Below are 19,500 nucleotides of genomic sequence, written 5' to 3' on the forward strand. Positions count from 1 at the left end.
TGCAACAACCTTGCATGTTTTTCACATGTACCCCAAAACCTAAAATGCAATTTAAAAAACAATAATAATAATAATAATAATTAAAAAAAAAAGAAGAAATACCTGAGACTGGAGTCCCAGCCCCGGACCCTACAGCTGCGGAGATGTTGATGCCTAAGAAGAACCAGATTGCCATTTATGAGCTCCTTTTTAAGGAGGGAGTCATGGTGGCCAAGAAGGATGTCCATATGCCTAAGCACCCAGAGCTGGCAGACAAGAACGTGCCCAACCTTCATGTCATGAAGGCCATGCAGTCTCTCAAGTCCCGAGGCTATGTGAAGGAACAGTTTCCCTGGAGACATTTCTACTGGTACCTTACCAATGAGGGTATCCAGTATCTCCGGGATTACCTCCATCTGCCCCCAGAGATCGTGCCTGCCACCCTACGCCGCAGCCGTCCAGAGACAGGCAGGCCTCGGCCTAAAGGTCTGGAAGGTGAGCGACCTGCAAGCCTCACAAGAGGGGAAGCTGACAGAGATACCTACAGACGGAGTGCTGTGCCACCTGGTGCCGACAAGAAAGCCGAGGCGGGGGCTGGGTCAGCAACCGAATTCCAGTTTAGAGGCGGATTTGGTCGTGGACGTGGTCAGCCACCTCAGTAAAATTGGAGAGGATTATTTTGCATTGAATAAACTTACAGCTAAAAAAAAAAAAAAAAAAAAAAAAAAAAAAAAAAAAATACCTGAGACTGGGTAATTTATAAAGAAAAGAGGTTTAATTGGCTCACGGTTTTGTTTTTTTTTTTTGAGATGGAGCCTTGCTCTGTTGCCCAGGCTGGAGTGCAGTGGTACAATCTCGGCTTATTGCAACCTCCACCTCCCAGTTTCAAGCGATTCTTTTGCCTCAGCCTCCCAAGTAACTGGGATGGCCGGCACAGCAACCCAAAGTGTCTGTCACTGGATGAATGGGTAAACCAAATGTGGTATATACATACCAGAGAATATTATTCAGCCTTACAAAGGAAGGAAATCTTGTCACATGCTACTAAGTGAAATAAGACAGCCACAAAGGATAAATGCTGCATAATTCCACTTATATGAGATAGAGAGGCCAGGCATGGTAGCTCACCCCTGTAATCCCAGCACTTTGGAAGGCCAAGGTAGATGGATTGCTTGAGCCCAGGAGTTCAAGACCGGTCTGGACAACATGGCAAAAGATCGTCTCTAATATATATATATATGTTTATATATATATATATATGTTTATATATCTATATATCTATATAGATATATGATAGAATAGTCAAATTTCTACAGACAGACAGCAGAATGGTGATTGCCAGGGACTGGGGAGAGGGGAAAATGTGGAATTGTTTAAAGATTATAAAAAAGTTCCAGAGATAGATTATACAACAATGTGAATATACTTAACACCACTGAACTCTACACTTAAAAATAGTTAAAACAGGCTGGGCATGGTGGCTCATGCCTCTAATCCCAGCACTTTGGGAGGCCGAGGCAGGTGGATCACCTGAGGTCGGGAGTTCAAGACCAGCCTGGCCAACATAGTGAAACCCTGTCTCTACTAAAAACACAAAAATTAGCCAGGCATGAGGCAGAATCCTGTAATCTCAGCTACTCGGGTGGCCAAGGTAGGGAGAATTGCTTGAAGCCGGGAGGCTAGTGACAGAGCGAGACTCGGTCTCAAAAAAATTGGCTGGGTGCGTTGGCTCATGCCTGTAATCCCAGCACTTTGGGAGGCCGAGGTGGGTGGATCATGAGGTCAGGAGTTCAAGATAAGCCTGGCCAAGATGGTGAAACCTTGTCTCTACTAAAAACACAAAAATTAGCCAGGTGTGGTGGTCGGTGCCTATAATCCCAGCTACTTGGGAGGCTGAGGCAGGAGAATCGCTTGAACCTGGACGGCAGAGATTGCAGTGAGCTAAGATTGTGCCACTGCACTCCAGCCTGAGCAACAGTGAGACTCTGTCTCAAAAAATATATTTAATAATAAATAAATAAAAATAAAAATAAAACAATAAAATAAAAAGTTAAAACTTTTTTTTCAAAAAAATTTGTATTATGTGTGTCTTACCGCAATAAATAATTATAATGACAAAAGAAACATGAAAGAATTTTGCAAATGTTTGTTAGTGTTGTTGGAGCTTTGCCAAATTTGGTTCCCCAAATAGCCCTCAGTAGGTGATAGTAGGGTTTCATAATAAAATCATGAATGTGATTTAACATCTTGGGGATTTCCAATGAGGTTCTAAGGAGAAACTTGCTTATATTAGATGACAAAACATGTATCTGACTTTTTCCACCTGTATATTCTCAAGTCACCTCTCCTTGAACAAGATGCTGGATTTTTTTTTTTTTTTTTTTTTTTTTTGAGACAGTGTCTTGCTCTGTCACCCAGGCTGGAGTGCAATGGCAGATCACAGTTCACTGTAACCTCCACCTCCCAGGTTCAAGCGATTCTCCTGCCTCAGCCTCCTACAGGTGCACACCACTGTGACTGCCTAATTTTTGTATTTTTTGTTTTTGGTGGAGACAGACTTTCATCATGTTAGGCAGATTGGTCTCAAACTCCTGGGCTCATGCGATCTGTCCACCTAGGCCTCCCAAAGTCCTGGGATTTCAGGTGCAAGCCAATGTGACAGGCCAAGATGTTGGATTTTTAAGTAGTGTTAACATTGTCCTGAATTCTGCTCTTCAATCTCTTGCAAGTTAAGGCAAGTAGGAAGGGGGGCATGGGTGACAACTCTCAACAGTTTACTATTGACTTTCTTTTCATGCCAGAAAAGCAGTGGATATACCAATATTTCAGATACTGATGTAAGGTCAAGGCCTTTCCTTTGAATATAGACCCACTGGTTACAATTCTATGTCATCTTTCTTGCACAAACTGCATTCCTAATTCATTTTTATTTCCAGTTTAAGTAATCCTACACAGGAATAAATTTAGGACAAATTTTATTATTTTATTTTATACATTTTTTATTTTTTACAATAATATAAATGGGATCTCATTATGCTGCCCAGGGTCATCTCAAACTACTGGGGTCAAGAGATCCTCCCACTTTGGCCTCCCAAAGTGTTGGGATTACAAGTTTAAGTCACTAAGCCTGGCCAACAAATTGTATTATACTGTCAAACTTTATCATACCATGTGTTTGCATATTTTCTCTGCTTATAAAACTAGTGAGACACATCACAGCAGAATTCCAGTTCTCTAAATATGGTGTAGCTGTTGTTATGTTAGAATGATAACATGATGACTAAAGCTGTGAGAACTGCCATCTCTGTTGCAGGGTCAGAGAAGTTTCCATAACATGTATTACATAAAGAAAGTGTAAACAGATCTTTTCCTTGTGGAAAATTCCACTGGGATGGTGACTTGTGCACACTGTGTCACCTCTTTCCAAAACCATGATTTTATTCATTCTTAAAGTGATTACTTTAAAAACCATTAAGTATTTGCATCAGACAGTCAGATTGGCTTACTCCAACAACTGAGTTCCCCAAACCAGAGCAAGCAAGCAATACATGGTGTTTTTAAATTTTTTTTGAACCATGTTCCAAAATGAATGTCTAAGTTCCATATCTGATGATAGCCAGATGGAGCTAAATGAGGTGGGGCGGGGAAGAAAAATGCTAGAAATTGGACTTACCTCCATGCCCTGAATTATACTTTTGCTACAGTTCAACAAAGACTCTGCCTGTGGAAGAGGCAACTGATGGGAGAGAATATGTTTGGAAAGCAGTAAAAGAGTAAAAGGATTACAAATTTAAGAAATCTTGGCTTGACCACTTATTAGTTATGTTAATTAAAGCAAGTTATTAAACTCTTCTAAACCTTATTTTCCTCATGAGTAAAATGATGATTCATTTACTTATTTATTCATTGACTTAACAGAATTGAGGTTCGGGGAGATGTTTACTGTGTACAGGAGTGTCTTGAGTGAAGCCACTTTTTCTTTTCCTGGTATCTAGAGCTCCTAGTCCCAGGAAACAGAGAAAGGCAGACATGCACGTATACACACAGTTTAAGTCTTCCAGGGAGAGTATAGTTAAATTAAATGTGAAACTCTTTGCTATATATAATCTTTTCACCCAAGTGATACTGATATACTTTTTTTCCATGACCTTCCACTTTAGATTTTTAATGCTGGAAAGGGGATAGTATATGAGACTAAGGAACGCACTTTTGAGTCCATCTGACAAAGATTCAAGTACCAGTACCAGTGTATTAAAGCAATGTGTGTTGCTATTGCAGATCAATCTCAAATTTTCAGTGGTTCAATACAATCAAAGCACCAACTTCTGTACTAGGCCCTGGAGCATATTAGCAAGCAAGACACATGTATCCCTATTCTCCAGTGCAATAATAATAACACTCATTTCATAAGGTTCAGTACAAAAATAAATAAAATGGCAATAATTGCTACAGTTATTGAGTGATCTCCATGTGCCAACTTTAAGTATTTTACGAAAATAATTTTTCAACCTCACACTAATCTTTTGAGATGGGTACTCTAATTACCCTCCTTTAGCAGATGTGGAAACTGAGGCAGAGAGTGGTTAAGTCACTTGCAGAGCTAATAAGTGGGAGACTGGGGATTTGAAACCAAGTAATTTAGCCCCAAAACCTGTTTTCTTACCTATGCTCAGGGTCAGATCCACAGGCATGTGACCTGTGCAGTCATACAGGGCTCTATACTTAGAAGTACTCTGCACTTAGCTTAATACTTTGCTGCTGCTGCCATCTTAAACTTATGAATGTTTTTTGAACATGGGGCTCTGTATTTCCATTTTGCACTGGGTTCTGCAAATTATGTAGCTGGTCCTGACTATGCTATGCTGTCATAGCAAAATAAAAATCAGGCATTTTAAAAGTTAGAACATGGAAGTTGTCAACTTTCAAAACTGTTCAGACATTATTTTATTTGTTTATTCCAATATTTTCTAATCTGTAATGTGCCATGAACAACAAAAGGCACAACAATCAAAAGATTACCTTTGTGTAGGCCCCAGACCAAAATGGTATGCTTTAGAACTTAACCAGAATCTCTCATTTGATCTTCCATAACAACCTTATATTAAAGGCAGCTTATATATTCTCGTTTTACAGTTGTGGAATTTGAAGCTTAAGTGATTTGCCCAAGGTCACATTGCTATTTAAAGTAAAATAGAGATTAGATTGCAGAAGATTTGACTCATGGTTGAGACCTTTCCCACCACTCTTTGTGGCTTCTAATTCTTGAAGTGTTATTATTGAGAACACTCAATAACTGTTAACAATTATTGCCATTATTTTATTTTTGTGCTGAGCCTTATGAGATAAGTGTTATTATTATTTCACTGGAGAATAGGGATGCATGTGTCTTGCTTACTAAAGAGCTAATGCAGCTTTATGAACAAGAAAACTATAGAGAAGTTTGATTTGCCAAAAATGTTATAGTAATTGTCATTATGAAGATTTGGATTTTATGGTACTTTGAGATGATGTAGTTTTCAATTATTCAAGGCATCTACAAAAGGAAAACCTCTTAACCACAGTTTACTGGGTAAAATACATTGAACAGGCTCATTTTTTTAATGGAACAATCCATGTTACGGCATCTGAAAGGGCAGGTTTGCAGAGACTGGCTCAGGAGAGTGGCTTAAGAAATGTGATTATATAAGAATTGCCAACCAATTATTACCTAGATGGTTGCTGGGTGGGGTTGTTGAGTGACATGGGAGGGACAACTTGAGGTTCTCAGAGAATCTTTCCTAGTGAGTTCCTGCTCAAGATATTCAGGGCTGATGCTGTGCAACTGGAGTCTAGGAGTTAGCCTTGAGCCTGTGACCATAGGATCAAAAGTGAGCAGGAGGATCTTGGACAAAGTCACTGTTTCTTAGGTAAGCTGAAGGACTTGGAGTTCCCACTTCCAGGATATACAGAATGGCACACATGCATTGTGCAGACACACAGACATTCAGGCTTCTGGGGAGCATACGATTAAGTAAAATGTTAAACCTGCTTCTGTATATTCTTATTGTCACAGTGAATCAGACACATTTTTTTCTTCATATATTTTTACTTTGGTCTTTTATTGTTGGAGACAGTATAGATTGCAGCTGAAAGTATGGCTCTTTGAGTTAGTCTGACACAGCTTCAAGGACCAGCATCAGTGTATTTTTTAATGTTAGCTGCTATTGAAAATAAATCTCAGGCTGGGTGTGGTGGCTCACACCGGTAATCCCAGCACTTTGGGAATCTGGGGTTGGTGAATCACCTGAGGTCAGGAGTTCGAGACTAGCCTGGCCAACATGGTGAAACCTTGTCTCTACTGAAAATACAAAAATTAGCCAAGTGTGGTGGTGGGAGCCTGTAATCCCAGCATCTCGGGAGGCTGGGGCAGGAGAAGAATTGCTTAAACCCAGAAGGCAGAGGTTGCAGTGAGCCAAGATGGCACCATTGCACTTCAGCCTAGGCAACAGAGTAATACTCCACCTCAAACAAAAAACAAAAAACAAAACTCAAAATTTTTGGAGGCTATAGAACAAGAAATCTTGTTTCTTGCTCATATCAGAGTCTAATGTTCCTGGTTAGGTGACTTTCCATATGGTCATTCAAGGACTCCTACCCCTAGGACACTGTGGCTTCGACCCTCCTCTAGGTCCTTGGTGTTCTCTCCATTCAGCTAGTGGATTACAAGAGAGAGAACACATGGGAAATCGTGAGGCATTTTTGTGGGCCAGTTCTAGCCAAGGTGTGCATTACTTCTCCATATGCTATTAGACAGAACTTAGTCACAGGGCTTCCCTGAGATGCAAAGGAGCCTGGCTTATGCAGTTTCTGGAGAGTGAGCCCTTTTTCAGCAATAGCTCCATACTATGCAAGCAAGCATGAGTCTATGGTGAACATTGTCATCTCTTCCACCACCACTTTGGCTGCTTAGCAACAATATGGCTTGGGTGAAGTTTCTCATCCTCCCTAAGCTTTAGTTTGGGATTTGTAAAGCAGGAATACAAATACAGTCTCAATGCTACATATCTGTTTCTGCAAGGCTAATTAGCCCATATGCAATTGATAAACGAGGACATGTTATCCATGAAAACAGAAGTGGCACTGCTTCATATTTGAGCTTTCTCCATACAGATTAACATTGTGTGCCACTGTATAATAGCAGCTGAATGCAAAGTCCACCAACACAGATGAGTCAGCCATGCATGTTTACCCCACATGCTTCCTCTGGGCTGAGTCCTCACCACATGGTCTATCTTGCAACTGCTTACTGCATTGTTTCCCTGACTTTTGCGCATTTTTACCTTGTCTTCATAACTCAGTAACAGCAAGCATTCCTTATATTCCCTTCTATTAAACTGTTTTAATTTTTTGACTTCTTATGAAATAATTACAGGCTGACAGAAAAGTTTCAATAACCAATACAAAAAGGTCTAATATATTCTTCACCTAGATCCCCTAAATGTTAACATGTTAGCACAATTGCTTTATCTTTATCTGTCTATATTGGTTTCTTTTCTGAGTTATTTGGATGAGTTACGTACATAAGACCCCATTAATGCATAATTCTTAGTTGTGTATTTCCTAAAAACCAGAACATTCTCTTATGTAACTACAGTATAATGACCAAAATCAGGAAACATACACTAATAATTGTATATATTTTGATATAATATTATTATTTAATCTATAGCCCTTATTTAAATTTAACAGTTTGTCCCAATAATGTCCTTTATAGCAAAGAAAAAATGTTTTTCCTGGTCCAGGATCACATGTTCCATTTAGCTGTTAGGTTTTTTTTTTTTTTAAATTAATAGAGTAGAAAGTACAGAGTTCCCAAATACCTCCCTCCTGTCTTCTCTCCATAGTTTGTCCTATTATTAACATCTGGCATTGGTGTGGCACATTTGTTATAATTGACGAGCCAATATTGACACATTGCTGTCTATTAAAGTCCAGAGTTTACATTACAATTCACTCTTTGTGTTATATATTCAGTGGGTTTTGACAAAGGTATAAGGACAAGCATCCACTATTACAGAACGATTTCACTCCTTGAAAATACCCTGTACTCCACTTCATCTTTCTCTCCCATAGAGCCTTTTTAGACTGGCCTATGCAATGTGTATTTAAGTTTCATCCATGTCTTTTTGTGGCATGAGAGCTCTTTTTACCTTTCTTGGCTGTGTATTTTTTGTCCCCTTTAATCTGAATGAGTTCCTTAGCCTTCCTTTGTCTTCTATGACTCTGACATTTTTGAAGAGTATAAGCCAGCCATTTCATAAAATATCCCTAGCTTCACTTTTTTGCCTCAAGTTAAAATGTCTTTATTTTTAGAAAGTCAAGGTGTCGTTTAAATTGTGATATTTTCATTATAATTGTTATCTAAGTACATTTGTTAATGTCCTAATTTATAAAGTTGCATTAGTTTTCAGCAACTTGTCTTAATCCTATTTTTTTCACATAAGTCTATTATTTTTTGTGTGCAGTTTTGCAGAAGGCAAATTTTTCTTTAAAAAGGATCAAAGAGAAAGTTGGGAACTGAAACTTTAAGATAGACAACAAGTAATAAATTTGTATTATTAAAGTTCCTGAAAAAGCAAACAACATAATGAAGCAGAACTAATATTTAAAACTATAATCCAAAAACCTTTCCAGAAATAGAAAGCTGAATCTATGCATTGAAAGAGCTCACTAGGTACATGAGAAAATGCACTCAGAATGAGTACTCAGTGCAATTTTACTATTATATGTCATAGAGGTAACTCTATGACATATAATAGTAAAATTAATAGGTCCAAAGATAGAGTCCTTAAAATCTCCAGGTAACAAGATCAAATATGCAAAGTCGAAAATTAGACTAGCATCAGACTTCAAAAAAACAATACAAAGTCAAACAACAACTGACAAACAATTTTTTAAGGCATTCACTCAAAGAAATTGTGAATTAAGAACTTTATTCAGCGAAGTTGTCCCTCAATATGAAGACTAGAGAAACAGCCTCAGTATACAAAAATGTAGAGAATTTTGTATCAGTAAGTCCTTTTTGAGGAATTTATTAGAGAATGTACTTTCTTCCAACCAGTAATGGCAGGGGAAACTTGAGTAAAAGAACTGATGCTAAGCATTTAATAATCTATGACTATACACATAATCTAAAACAAAGGTGGAGATGAGGATAAAACATTAACATACAAATGTTATATTTTATGATAAAGTAGAAAGAATGCATCTTAAAAGTGGGCAGTATAAGAAGAGAGAGAAAGGACAGTAGAAAAAGCTTATTATTTGAGGAGTAATAGGGATGTTAAGAGATACTGGAAAAAAAAAAACCAACCCTGATAAACCAGACAACAAAGGGTTAATTAACAAACAGGGGACCAAGACCACTGAAAATGATATAAACACAAAGGCAACCACTAAAATAAAAATATAAACTTTTCTAGAAAATTATAAATAAAATAGTAAAGAATACAAATCTCATAGAGAAACACAGGAAATATAACAAAATATAATAAAATGTTATGATTAATACCGAACATGTCAGTCATAGCAATGAATTTGAATAGGCTTAATTCTCCTATTAAGACAAAAAGATTCTCAGTTTGTCTCACAAAACTAAACCCCAGCTATATAGTAGATAGCAGACACACCTAAAACAAAAACATTCCGAAGTCTTTTTGTGAGCATAAAAGGATGAAAAAACCATATACCAGGCAAATGGAAATAAAGAGGGAGCAGGGCTAGCAATACCTACATCAGATAATGTCGACCTGGAAATATAAAAAACAAAAAACAAAAAAACAACTTCTTACTAAACAACTCTTGGCTGAAATAAGAAATACAAGCTGAAATACGTTATTTTAAACAAATAATAGTTAATAAAAACTACACATAAGAATCTATGGGATGTATTTAAAACAGTACTTAGAGAAGAATTCATTGCACTAAATACCCTTTCACTAAAAGTGAAAGGACAAACATAATGAATTGACTTTATAGTTTAAACAACTGAAAGAACAGTTTAAAGCAAAAGAAAATAGTAATGATAAAGGCAGAGAATAATGAAATAAAGTATAGAAAAACAGTAGCTCTAACAAGTCAAAATCTTGGGTTTTTGGAGGGGGAAAAATAAAATAGACAAACTACTAACTGAATAGATCAAAAACAAAGAAAGTATAATATGTAGAGTAAGAAGTGAAAAGGGAAAAATAACTTTTCAAACAAAAGAAAATTTAAAAGTCAGAAGAGACTACTTTGGTAACCTCTAGACAAATACATTGGAAAATCTGGATGAAGTGCATGATTTCTTACCGAAATATGTATTACCATAATTAGCTCTATTAGATTGACAAAATTTAACCTATTTCCATAGAAGAAATGAAGACAGTTATTAAGAAATGACCCCACAAAAAGACACTAGGCCCAGATGGTTTCACACGCAAATTCTACCAAGTTTTCAAAGACCAGAAAGTCCTAACAGCTTATAAATTATTTTAAAGCATGAAAAATGAAAGAAAATTTTCAAACTGTTTTTATGAAGCAGGAATAATATTAGTACCTAAATCAGACAAAAACAGTACAAAGTAAAAAAGACCCCTACATATATCTATATCACTTATGAATATCAATGAAAAAAAATTTAATTATTAGCAAAGAGAATCTAAAACCACACTAAGAAAATAGTACACCATTGCGAAGTGGGATTTATTTGGGGACTTAAAAGTTGGTTCAATATTAGAAACTCCATTAATACTCTTGCCCATTAGGGTTTTCTAGAGAAGCAGAACCAATTATATATATGAGTGTATATATACATGTGTATATACATATACATATATACACACAAACATATATATATACACATATATACATATATACATACACACATATATATACATAAATTCATGTGCCATATAATGTTTCTGTCAACAGAGGATTGCATATGACATTGGTCTTACAAGATTATAAACAACATTTTTTCCATACATTTTCTATATTTAGGTATGTTTAGATATACAAATATTTACCATTGTGTTACAGTTGCCTACAGTATTCAGTACGATAACATGTTGTACAGCTTTGTGGCCTAGGAGTAATAGGTTATGCCATATAGCCTAGATGCATAGCAGGCTATACCATCTATGTTGGTGTATGCATGCTCTATGATGTTTGCACAGTGGCAAAATTGCCTAACAACGCATTTCTCAGAACATATTCCCAGCATTAAGTGATGCATAACGGTATATATAAAGAGACTTCTCATAGGTTATTGGCTCCCATGACTGTGGAGGCTCAGAAGTCCCATAATCTGCCATCTGCAAGCTGGGACTGAGGAAAGCCAGTGGTATAGTTCCAGACTAAGTCTGAAGGTTTGAGAACCAAGAGACTCCATGGTGTAAGTTTTAGTCCAAATTTGAAGGCCTGGGTCCAATGTTCCAGCTCAAGCAGTCAGGCAGAGAGAGTGAATTCTCCCTTTCTCATCCATTTTGTTTTGTTTAGGCTCTCAACGGATTAGATGACACCCACCCACACTGAAGAGGGCCATCAGCTTTACTTAGCCTACCAATTAAAATGCTAATATTTTATGGAACACTTTTGCAGACACATCCAGAATCACATTTAACCAAATTTCTGGGCACCTAGTGGCCCGCTCAAATTGGCATATAAAATTGTCTCACAACCATATATCACATTAATAAATCCAAGGAAAAAACTCATGATTACATCTGTCAATGCTGAAAAAGCCTTTGACAAAAGTCAACACCCACTCATTACTTTAAAAAAGAAACACTCAAAATAGGAATTGAGACATACTTTCTTAATATGATATGGTATATATAGCTTAGTCTTTTAGTCAGTATCTTATTTAATGGGAAACCCTAGAGATGTTTCCATTAAGATTTTAATTTTTATTTTTTCTGGGTACATAGTAGGCATATATATTTATTGGAATTATGGTCTTTAAATTAAATTCAGCATGATTCTAAACTGTCATCTAATCTGGCTAGAATGAAATTCAGTGTGTCATTACTGCATTTCTACTATCAACTCTAACTGGCATCCGAGTGACTTGATTTGTTTCTATTAATATTTCTCAGAGAATAAACCTTGTATGTCCCTCCTAGGAATTCTGTATGGTTGTAGGTATGTTGAGGGGTAGGAAAAAGGAGGAAACTGAGAGGTCTTTCATACACACTTTCAACCCATCTTTCTATTTTTAGCCCTACACCTGACCTTCACTTTGCCCTGAAGTCTTAACCCTCTCTGTGATTTTGCAGAATGCCATCAACAAGCTCTCAGCTTGGTTCACTACCTCCTCTGTACACGTGATAAGTAGTGTCTTCCTCTACCATGCTAAATCAGTTATACTTACTTCCCTGTGCAGATTCTGAAAATCTGTTGAAATCTTGTATCTGCTACCATCTTCTTTCCTGATCTTTATTTTTTATGTTTATGAATTTTTATTCCTTTATTAATATTTTATCACTTTACTATTAATCTTAATTTTAATAAAGACTAAAGAAGGAAAGGAAATTTTTAAAAAATGTAGTCATTATCAACAGCTAGTGGTTATAACCATGATATAAATGTTAAGAAAATAATTCCTTGTTTCATCCAAGGAATTTAAATCATGAGAATACTCTTATTATGTATGACTATGAGGTTGGAAAAGAACAACCATCTTTGTTTCAAAATGACCAGAACATTTAGGTGATTTCCTCAAGGCCAAATTTATCTGTAAGATTTTTGTCCAAGAACAAAGAGTTTCTTTCCAGCTCTAATATTTTTGGGGAAAACCCCACAAGTTTTGTGCAAATAATAACATTTTTTAATTTTACGTAAGTTAATTGGTATGAGTCACTTCCTATCATGGATAGAATAAGTAAAGTCCCACTGGGATAACTGCTAGTATGTTCACTATGGTGTGTTAGCATAAACGTTTTGGAGAAAAAATGTGTGTCCTGACCTTGGTAAGGGAAATAAATTTGTCACATATAAGGTACCTCTATTCATTCTCAAGCAGTTGATTATTTCCTATTTTCACAGAAGTACTATCACTGTGATCCTCCCACCTAGATACTGACTTTATAGCTTTCCCATCTTTCACCATTCCCTCCTCCCTTCTCTCTGCCTGGAACATAAGACATTTCTTTCTGTTCTGTGAAATCACCAAGTTCCCTCCCACCTCTGGGTCCTTACATCTGCCTGAAATACTCTGACCTCTGGGGTCTTCTTTTGGTTTCCTCCACGTCCAAGATAGGATTGTTACTTCCCCCAGGGAATTTTTTTCTCAGCTCATTACAAAGAGAGTTAAGTGTTCCTATTGTACACCTTCATAGCTTTCAATATTTTTCCTAATGTAGGCTTTTCACGTTGTGTGTTGTGACTGGCTACTTATTTACCCATATCCTCTGATAAAATGTAAGCTCCAGAAGGCCCAAATCATGTCAATTTCCTCATAATATTATTCTAATATTTACTTTGTATTTATATATCTTACAATATAAACATATCTATATTACATATTTCTCTACAACCATGAGGTTGTTTATTCATGAGTAATAATTAAGACCATTTACTCAAACTATAGGCAGTCCTCCTTTTGGACAGTTCCAATACGCACAAATTCCATTTATTAGCTTAGTTAAATAACATCAGTTCTTCAACAATCTGGTTTAAATTTCAGTTACTATAAATATATTAACTGTGAGTAATTGCTTAAAATGCACACTTTGCTGCTAGTTCGTCAATCCTCAGATCACTAAGTAAATAACAGATGTACAGCATAATCATGATCAAATACATCACTTTTTTTCAAAGTCTATCAGAGGCTGTTCATATCGGTTACTGTGCATCTTCTATTCAGTTCACACTCAGACAACAAAGCATGTAGTCATGTTGTCTCCTGTCTTACAACGACAGACCCACGTGATAGTTCACAAAATTGGATAATTGAAGGAGGACACAGCCAAAGATAAAAGTGCAACAAAGTTTTCTGAAGAGATAGACTCTGAGGGTAGGGGGGAAGAAAAAAAAATGCTACAAAGAAAGAAAAGTGATAACATTGGAAGTGAAATTCAAATTACATATAAATGGAGCTACAGAAGAAAAAACTAACCATGGGAATGTTGACTTTAGCACCATTTGAGAGACTTGAGAAATGCTGCCATAGCCATAAATGAAGAAAGCAATTGTAACCAAAAGGATGATGTCCTAGAGGATATGACACCGCTTAAAAAAACCACGCCACACTAAAGGAACTCTCAAAGGCCAGTGTGGTGGCTCACTCCTGTAACCCCAGTGCTTTGGGAGGCTGAGGAGGGAAGATTACTTGAGGCCAGGAGTTAGAAACCAGCTTGGGCAATATAGCAAGACTCCATTTCTACAAAACAATTTAAACATTAGCTGGGGATAGTGGTATGCACCTATAGTCTCAGCTACTCAGGAGGTTGAGGTAGGAGGATTGCTTGAGCCTAGGAGTTAAAAGGCTGCAGTGAACTCAGATCATCATGCTACTGCACTCCAGCCTGAGCAACAGAGCAAGACCCTAAGGGACTCTCAGACATAATCTAACATGTTGAAAGTTCAGAAGATAAAATGTTGAAGCTGATCCAAACTTAGAAAGGAATATGACAATTTGCCAATTTGCCAAGGTGTAGCAACATACTATTTCATGTGAAAAGTTACACAATAAGAAGGCAAGAAGTGTTCCAAGCACTCGATTTTTTCTTTTTCTCTTCTTTTTTTTTGAGATAGAGTCTCTCTCTGTTGCCCAGGCTGGAGTGCAGTGGTATAATCACTGCAACCTCTGCCTCATGGGTTCAAGCAATTCCCCTGCCTTAGCCTCCCGAGTAGCTGGGATTATAGGCATATGTCACCGTGCTTGGCTAATTTTTTGTATTTTTAGTAGAGATGGGGTTTCACTATGTTGGCCAGGCTGGTCTCGAACTCTTGACCTCAAGTGATCTGCCTGCCTTGCCTCCCAAAGTGCTGGGATTACAGGTGTGAGCCATCGCACATGGCCTACTCAATATTTTTAATAAAGAAATACAATACTTTATTTTTCCATATTTCTAATTTTTAAATTATAACATGCTAAATATGAGTTATACTATTCTTCCATTTTGCTATGCATTTATATCTGACATTAGAGAGTTTTTAATATTTTGATAAACACTGTAATTATCACGGAACAATTGTAACTTTTCTGGCTGGGTGTAGTGGCTTGTGTCTGTAATCCCAGCACTTTGGAAGGCTGAGGCAGGAGGATCACTTGAGGCCAGGAGTTCGAGACCAGCCTGGCCAATATAGGGAAATCCCATCTCTATTAAAAATGCAGAACATTTGCTAGGCTGTGGTGGTGCATGCCTGTAATCCCAGCTACTCAGGAGACTAAGGCACAAGAATCACTTGAACCTAGGAGGTGGAGGTTGCAGTCAGCTGAGATCGCACCACTGTACTCCAGCCTGGATGACACAGTGAGAACCTGTCTCAAAAAAACTGTAACTTTTCCTTTTGGTTATTAAGAATGCTTTGTCTGGTTTCAGCTTGCACAGTCATTTTTAGGGTCCTGCATTACCATACAAAGCAAGGACTGGCTGGAATATAATGATAATTATTGCCCTTATAAAAGAGGCTTAATGGAGCCCTTTTGCCTTTCTGCCATGTGAGGACATACAGAAGGCATCATCAATGAGAAACAGGCCCTCACCAGACACCACATCTGCAGGCATCTTGATCTTGAAGATATCAGCCTCCAGAACTGTGAGCAATAGTCTTCTGTTGTTCATAAATTACCCAGCCCAAGATATTTTGTTATAGCAGTCTGAATGGACTAAGATAGTCTCTCCTGTTGTAAACATCCATTTGCTGTTTGTTGTTTTTGTTTTAGTTCTTGCTATAAAGTTCTTACTTCATATATTCAGTCAATACACAGGTACTGTTCCAGGTCTTTCTCTTGTTTTATGATGACCGTAGGTCAGGACAGCCACGTGCAAAAATATCTTGCATTTCATAATGATTGAACTTTCTTGTAGAAGCCAAATTGACAAAAGGAGCAGCTAATCCTAAAGAACGTCAGTTTGCTGATGTGGAATCTATCACTGGAACTCTAGTAACATCTATTCATAGCAGTCCCATGGTTGACACTACATTTGTGTTTGGGAGATTGCCAATAGGCAAAAGGGCTCCATTAAGCTTCTTTTATAAGGGCAATAATTATCATTATATTTTTATATATAATGATAATAATAATTCATTATCTTAGTCACATCTCAAAGACTCCACCTCTTAATACTATTGCATAGAGATTAGGTTTCAACTTAGGAATTTTGGAGAAATACAAACATTCAGATCATAGCAGAGGCATTACAAACTAACTACTCAATTCAAATGGTCTCCTTTCCCCCAGAATCTATTAAATAAAGCACAAGACAGCATTTTTAAATGGGTAAATAACCAAGATGGTAGGCTAAAAATACAATAGTAGTAGTTAGTATTTTTGACTATATACTATGTGTCAGGTAACACCATAGAAGCTTTATATGCTATCTTATTTGGTCCTTACCACAGTTCTGTGAAGTAGATGTTGCTCTACTTACTTCCAAAAAAATTTTTTTGAGACAGACTGTCACTCTGTTGCCCAGGCTGGAGTGCGGTGGCATGATCTCAACTCACTGCAACTTCCTCCTCCTGGGCTCACATGTTCCTCCCACCTTAGCCTCACACGTAGCTGAGACTACAGGTGTGCGCCACCATGCCTGGCTAATTTTTGTATTTTTTTGTAGGGATGAGGTTTTGTCATGTTGCCCAGCTTGGTCTCAAACTCCTGGGCTCAAACGATCCTCCTGACTTGGCCTCCCAAAGTGCTGGGATTGCAGGCATGAGCCACCAGGTCTGGCTTCCAAATCTTAATGAAAATGTCTTACCCAAGTCCCATACCAAATAAGCACTAGACATGAGATATGCTCATGGGTTGGCCCTGGCTCTAGACTCTACGATGTTTCTACATCTCCAAGCAGCATTTACTTGCATTTTTCTTTTGACTGGCAGAATCATGTATATAAGTACTTACATGGAGTTACAGTTGTACTTCAAAGAAAACACTAAAGTAAATAGATTTAGTCCTATCTATATGCCACCGTTTTTTTTTCCTTATTTATATCAAATCCTAAGGCTCAGCCTTTTTTTCTCTTCTTTCCTTTTTTTTTTTTTTTTTGCAGAGTCTTGCTCTGTCACCCGTGCTGGAGTGCAATGCCACAATCTCGGCTCACTGCAACCTCTGCCTCCCATATTTAAGCGATTCTCCTGCCTCAGCCTCCTGAGTAGCTGGGACTACAGGTGTGTGCTACCACACCCGGCTAATTTTTTGTATTTTTAGTAGAGATGGGGTTTTGCCTTGTTAGTCAGCATGGTCTCAATCTCCTGACCTCATGATACACCTGCCTCAGCTTCCCAAAGCGCTGGGATTATAGGCATGAGACACCACCCCTGGCCAGGCTCAGCATTTATATCGAGATTGGTCTCATTACATAAGGCACATGGTTGATAAATCTGAGTTCAAATGCTCCATTTCAGAGAACTTTACAAATAACAGGCATCAATTCATTTCTATAAAGCCAAAAACACATTTTTAAAAGTTAATACATTATGATAGTTTGTCCCAAAAACGACATGTCATTTATATCTTTACCAATAATGTAGGAATGTGTATTTTCCCTTCCTCTTAACAGCACTGGGTGTTATCAAACTTTACATTTTTTTGCCTATCTAATAAGTATACATAGTATTTTGTTTTAATTTGCATTTCTATAATTAAGAGGGCACTGTCATTGATTTATTATTTATTTATGTCTCTTTTCCAGAGATCTGTCTGGTTATATTTTTGCCCATTTTTCTTTTAACTTTTATTTTACTTTCAGAGGTCCATGTGCAGGTTTATTATATAGGTAAACTGCATTTCACAAGGTTTGGTGTACAGATAACTTCATCATCTGGGTAGTAAGCATAGTATCCAACATATTTTTTTCATCCCTTCCCTCCTCCCAGCCTCCACCCTCAAGTAGGCCCTTGTGTCTGTTGTTCCCCTCTTAGCATCCATGTGTTCTTATTGTTTAGTTCCCATTTAAAGTGAGAATACTCTGTATATTCTGTTTTGGGGTGGAGAGCTCTGTAGCTGTCTATTAGGTCCATTTGGTTGGATGTTGGCTTCAGGTCCTGAATATCTCTGTTAATATCTGCCTTGATGATCTGTCTAATATGATCAGTGGGCTGTTGAAGCCTCCCACTGTTACTGTGTGGGAATTCAAGTCTCTTTGTAGTCTCTAAGAACTTGCTCTTGAATCTGGGTGTGCCTGTGTTGGGTGCATATATATTTAGGATAGTTAGGTCTTCCTGTTGAATTGGACCCTTTACCATTATATAATGCTCTTCTTTATCTTTTTTGATCTTTGTTGGTTTGAAGTCTGTTTTGTCTGAAATTAGGATTGCAACCCCTGCTTTTTTCTGTTTTCTGTTTGCTTGGTAGATTTCTCTCCACCCCTTTACTTTGAGCCTATGGGTGTCATTGTGAGATGAGTCTCTTGAAGACAGCATACCACTGGGTCTTCCTTCTTCATCCAGCTTGCCACTCTATTCCTTTTAACAAGGGCATTCAGTCTGTTCTTTTTATAGTAAGATAATAAACCTTTGTTAGAGTTTTAAAATAACTGTTTTAACTTATTTCTCTTGTGACTTTGGATTTTTTTTGTTACAATGTTTTAGTATTGTTACAAATATTAATTATAATTAATAATCCCTTATTTTCCTTGACAATTTAAGATGTCATAGGCAATACTGGCATAACTCATTTTATTGCACCTCACAATACAGCATATTTTACAAATTGAAGATTTGTGGCAACCTTGCATCAAGCAAGTGTATTGCTGACAATTTTCTAACAGCATATGCTCACTTAGTGTTTCTGTGTCACATTTTGGTAATTCTTACAATATTTCAAACTTTTTCATTATTATTATATCTGTTATGGTGATCTGTTATCAGTGATCTTTGATGTTACTATTGTAACTATTTTGGGGCATCACAAATTGTACTCATGTAAGATGGCAAATTTAATTAACAAATGTGTTCTGAATGCTCCACTGATCAGCTATGCCCCCATCTCTCTCTATCCCTTCAGGCTTTCCTGTCCCCTGAGATCTAACCTACAATAGCCTCTATGTGTCCAAGTGAACAGAAGATTTGCACACTTCTCATTTAAATCAAAAGCTAGAAATGATTAAGCTTAGGGAGGGAGGTATATAAAAAGCTGAGATAGGCAGAAAAGTAGGCTGTTGTACCAAATAGTCATATTACAAATGCAAGGAAAAGCTCTTGAAGGAAATTAAGTGCTACTCCAGTGAACACATGAATGCTAAGAAATTGAAATAGCTTCATTGGTGATACTAAGAAAGTTTTAGTGGTCTAGATCGAAGATCAAAGCAGCCATAGCATTCCCTTAAGTCA

At 37.3% G+C, this 19,500-nt stretch overlaps 1 protein-coding gene and 1 long non-coding RNA gene across 2 annotated transcripts in view; one reads left to right on the forward strand and one right to left on the reverse strand.

The window, feature by feature from the left end:
- Positions 1-19,500, reverse strand: part of LOC105722369 (uncharacterized) — a 65,837-nt gene that overhangs the window by 22,796 nt on the left and 23,541 nt on the right. The gene's annotated exons all lie outside the window — the stretch shown is intronic.
- On the forward strand, positions 142-698 carry LOC135277434 (small ribosomal subunit protein eS10-like). Its single transcript, XM_064383471.1, has one exon. It carries the CDS (start codon positions 144-146, stop codon positions 639-641), a length of 498 nt encoding a protein of 165 aa, XP_064239541.1. The 5' UTR covers positions 142-143; the 3' UTR covers positions 642-698.

Source organism: Aotus nancymaae, unplaced genomic scaffold (assembly GCF_030222135.1).
Source record: "Aotus nancymaae isolate 86718 unplaced genomic scaffold, 86718_ANA_hifiasm-v0.15.2.pri h1tg000032l_0, whole genome shotgun sequence".
Lineage (NCBI taxonomy): Eukaryota > Metazoa > Chordata > Mammalia > Primates > Aotidae > Aotus > Aotus nancymaae.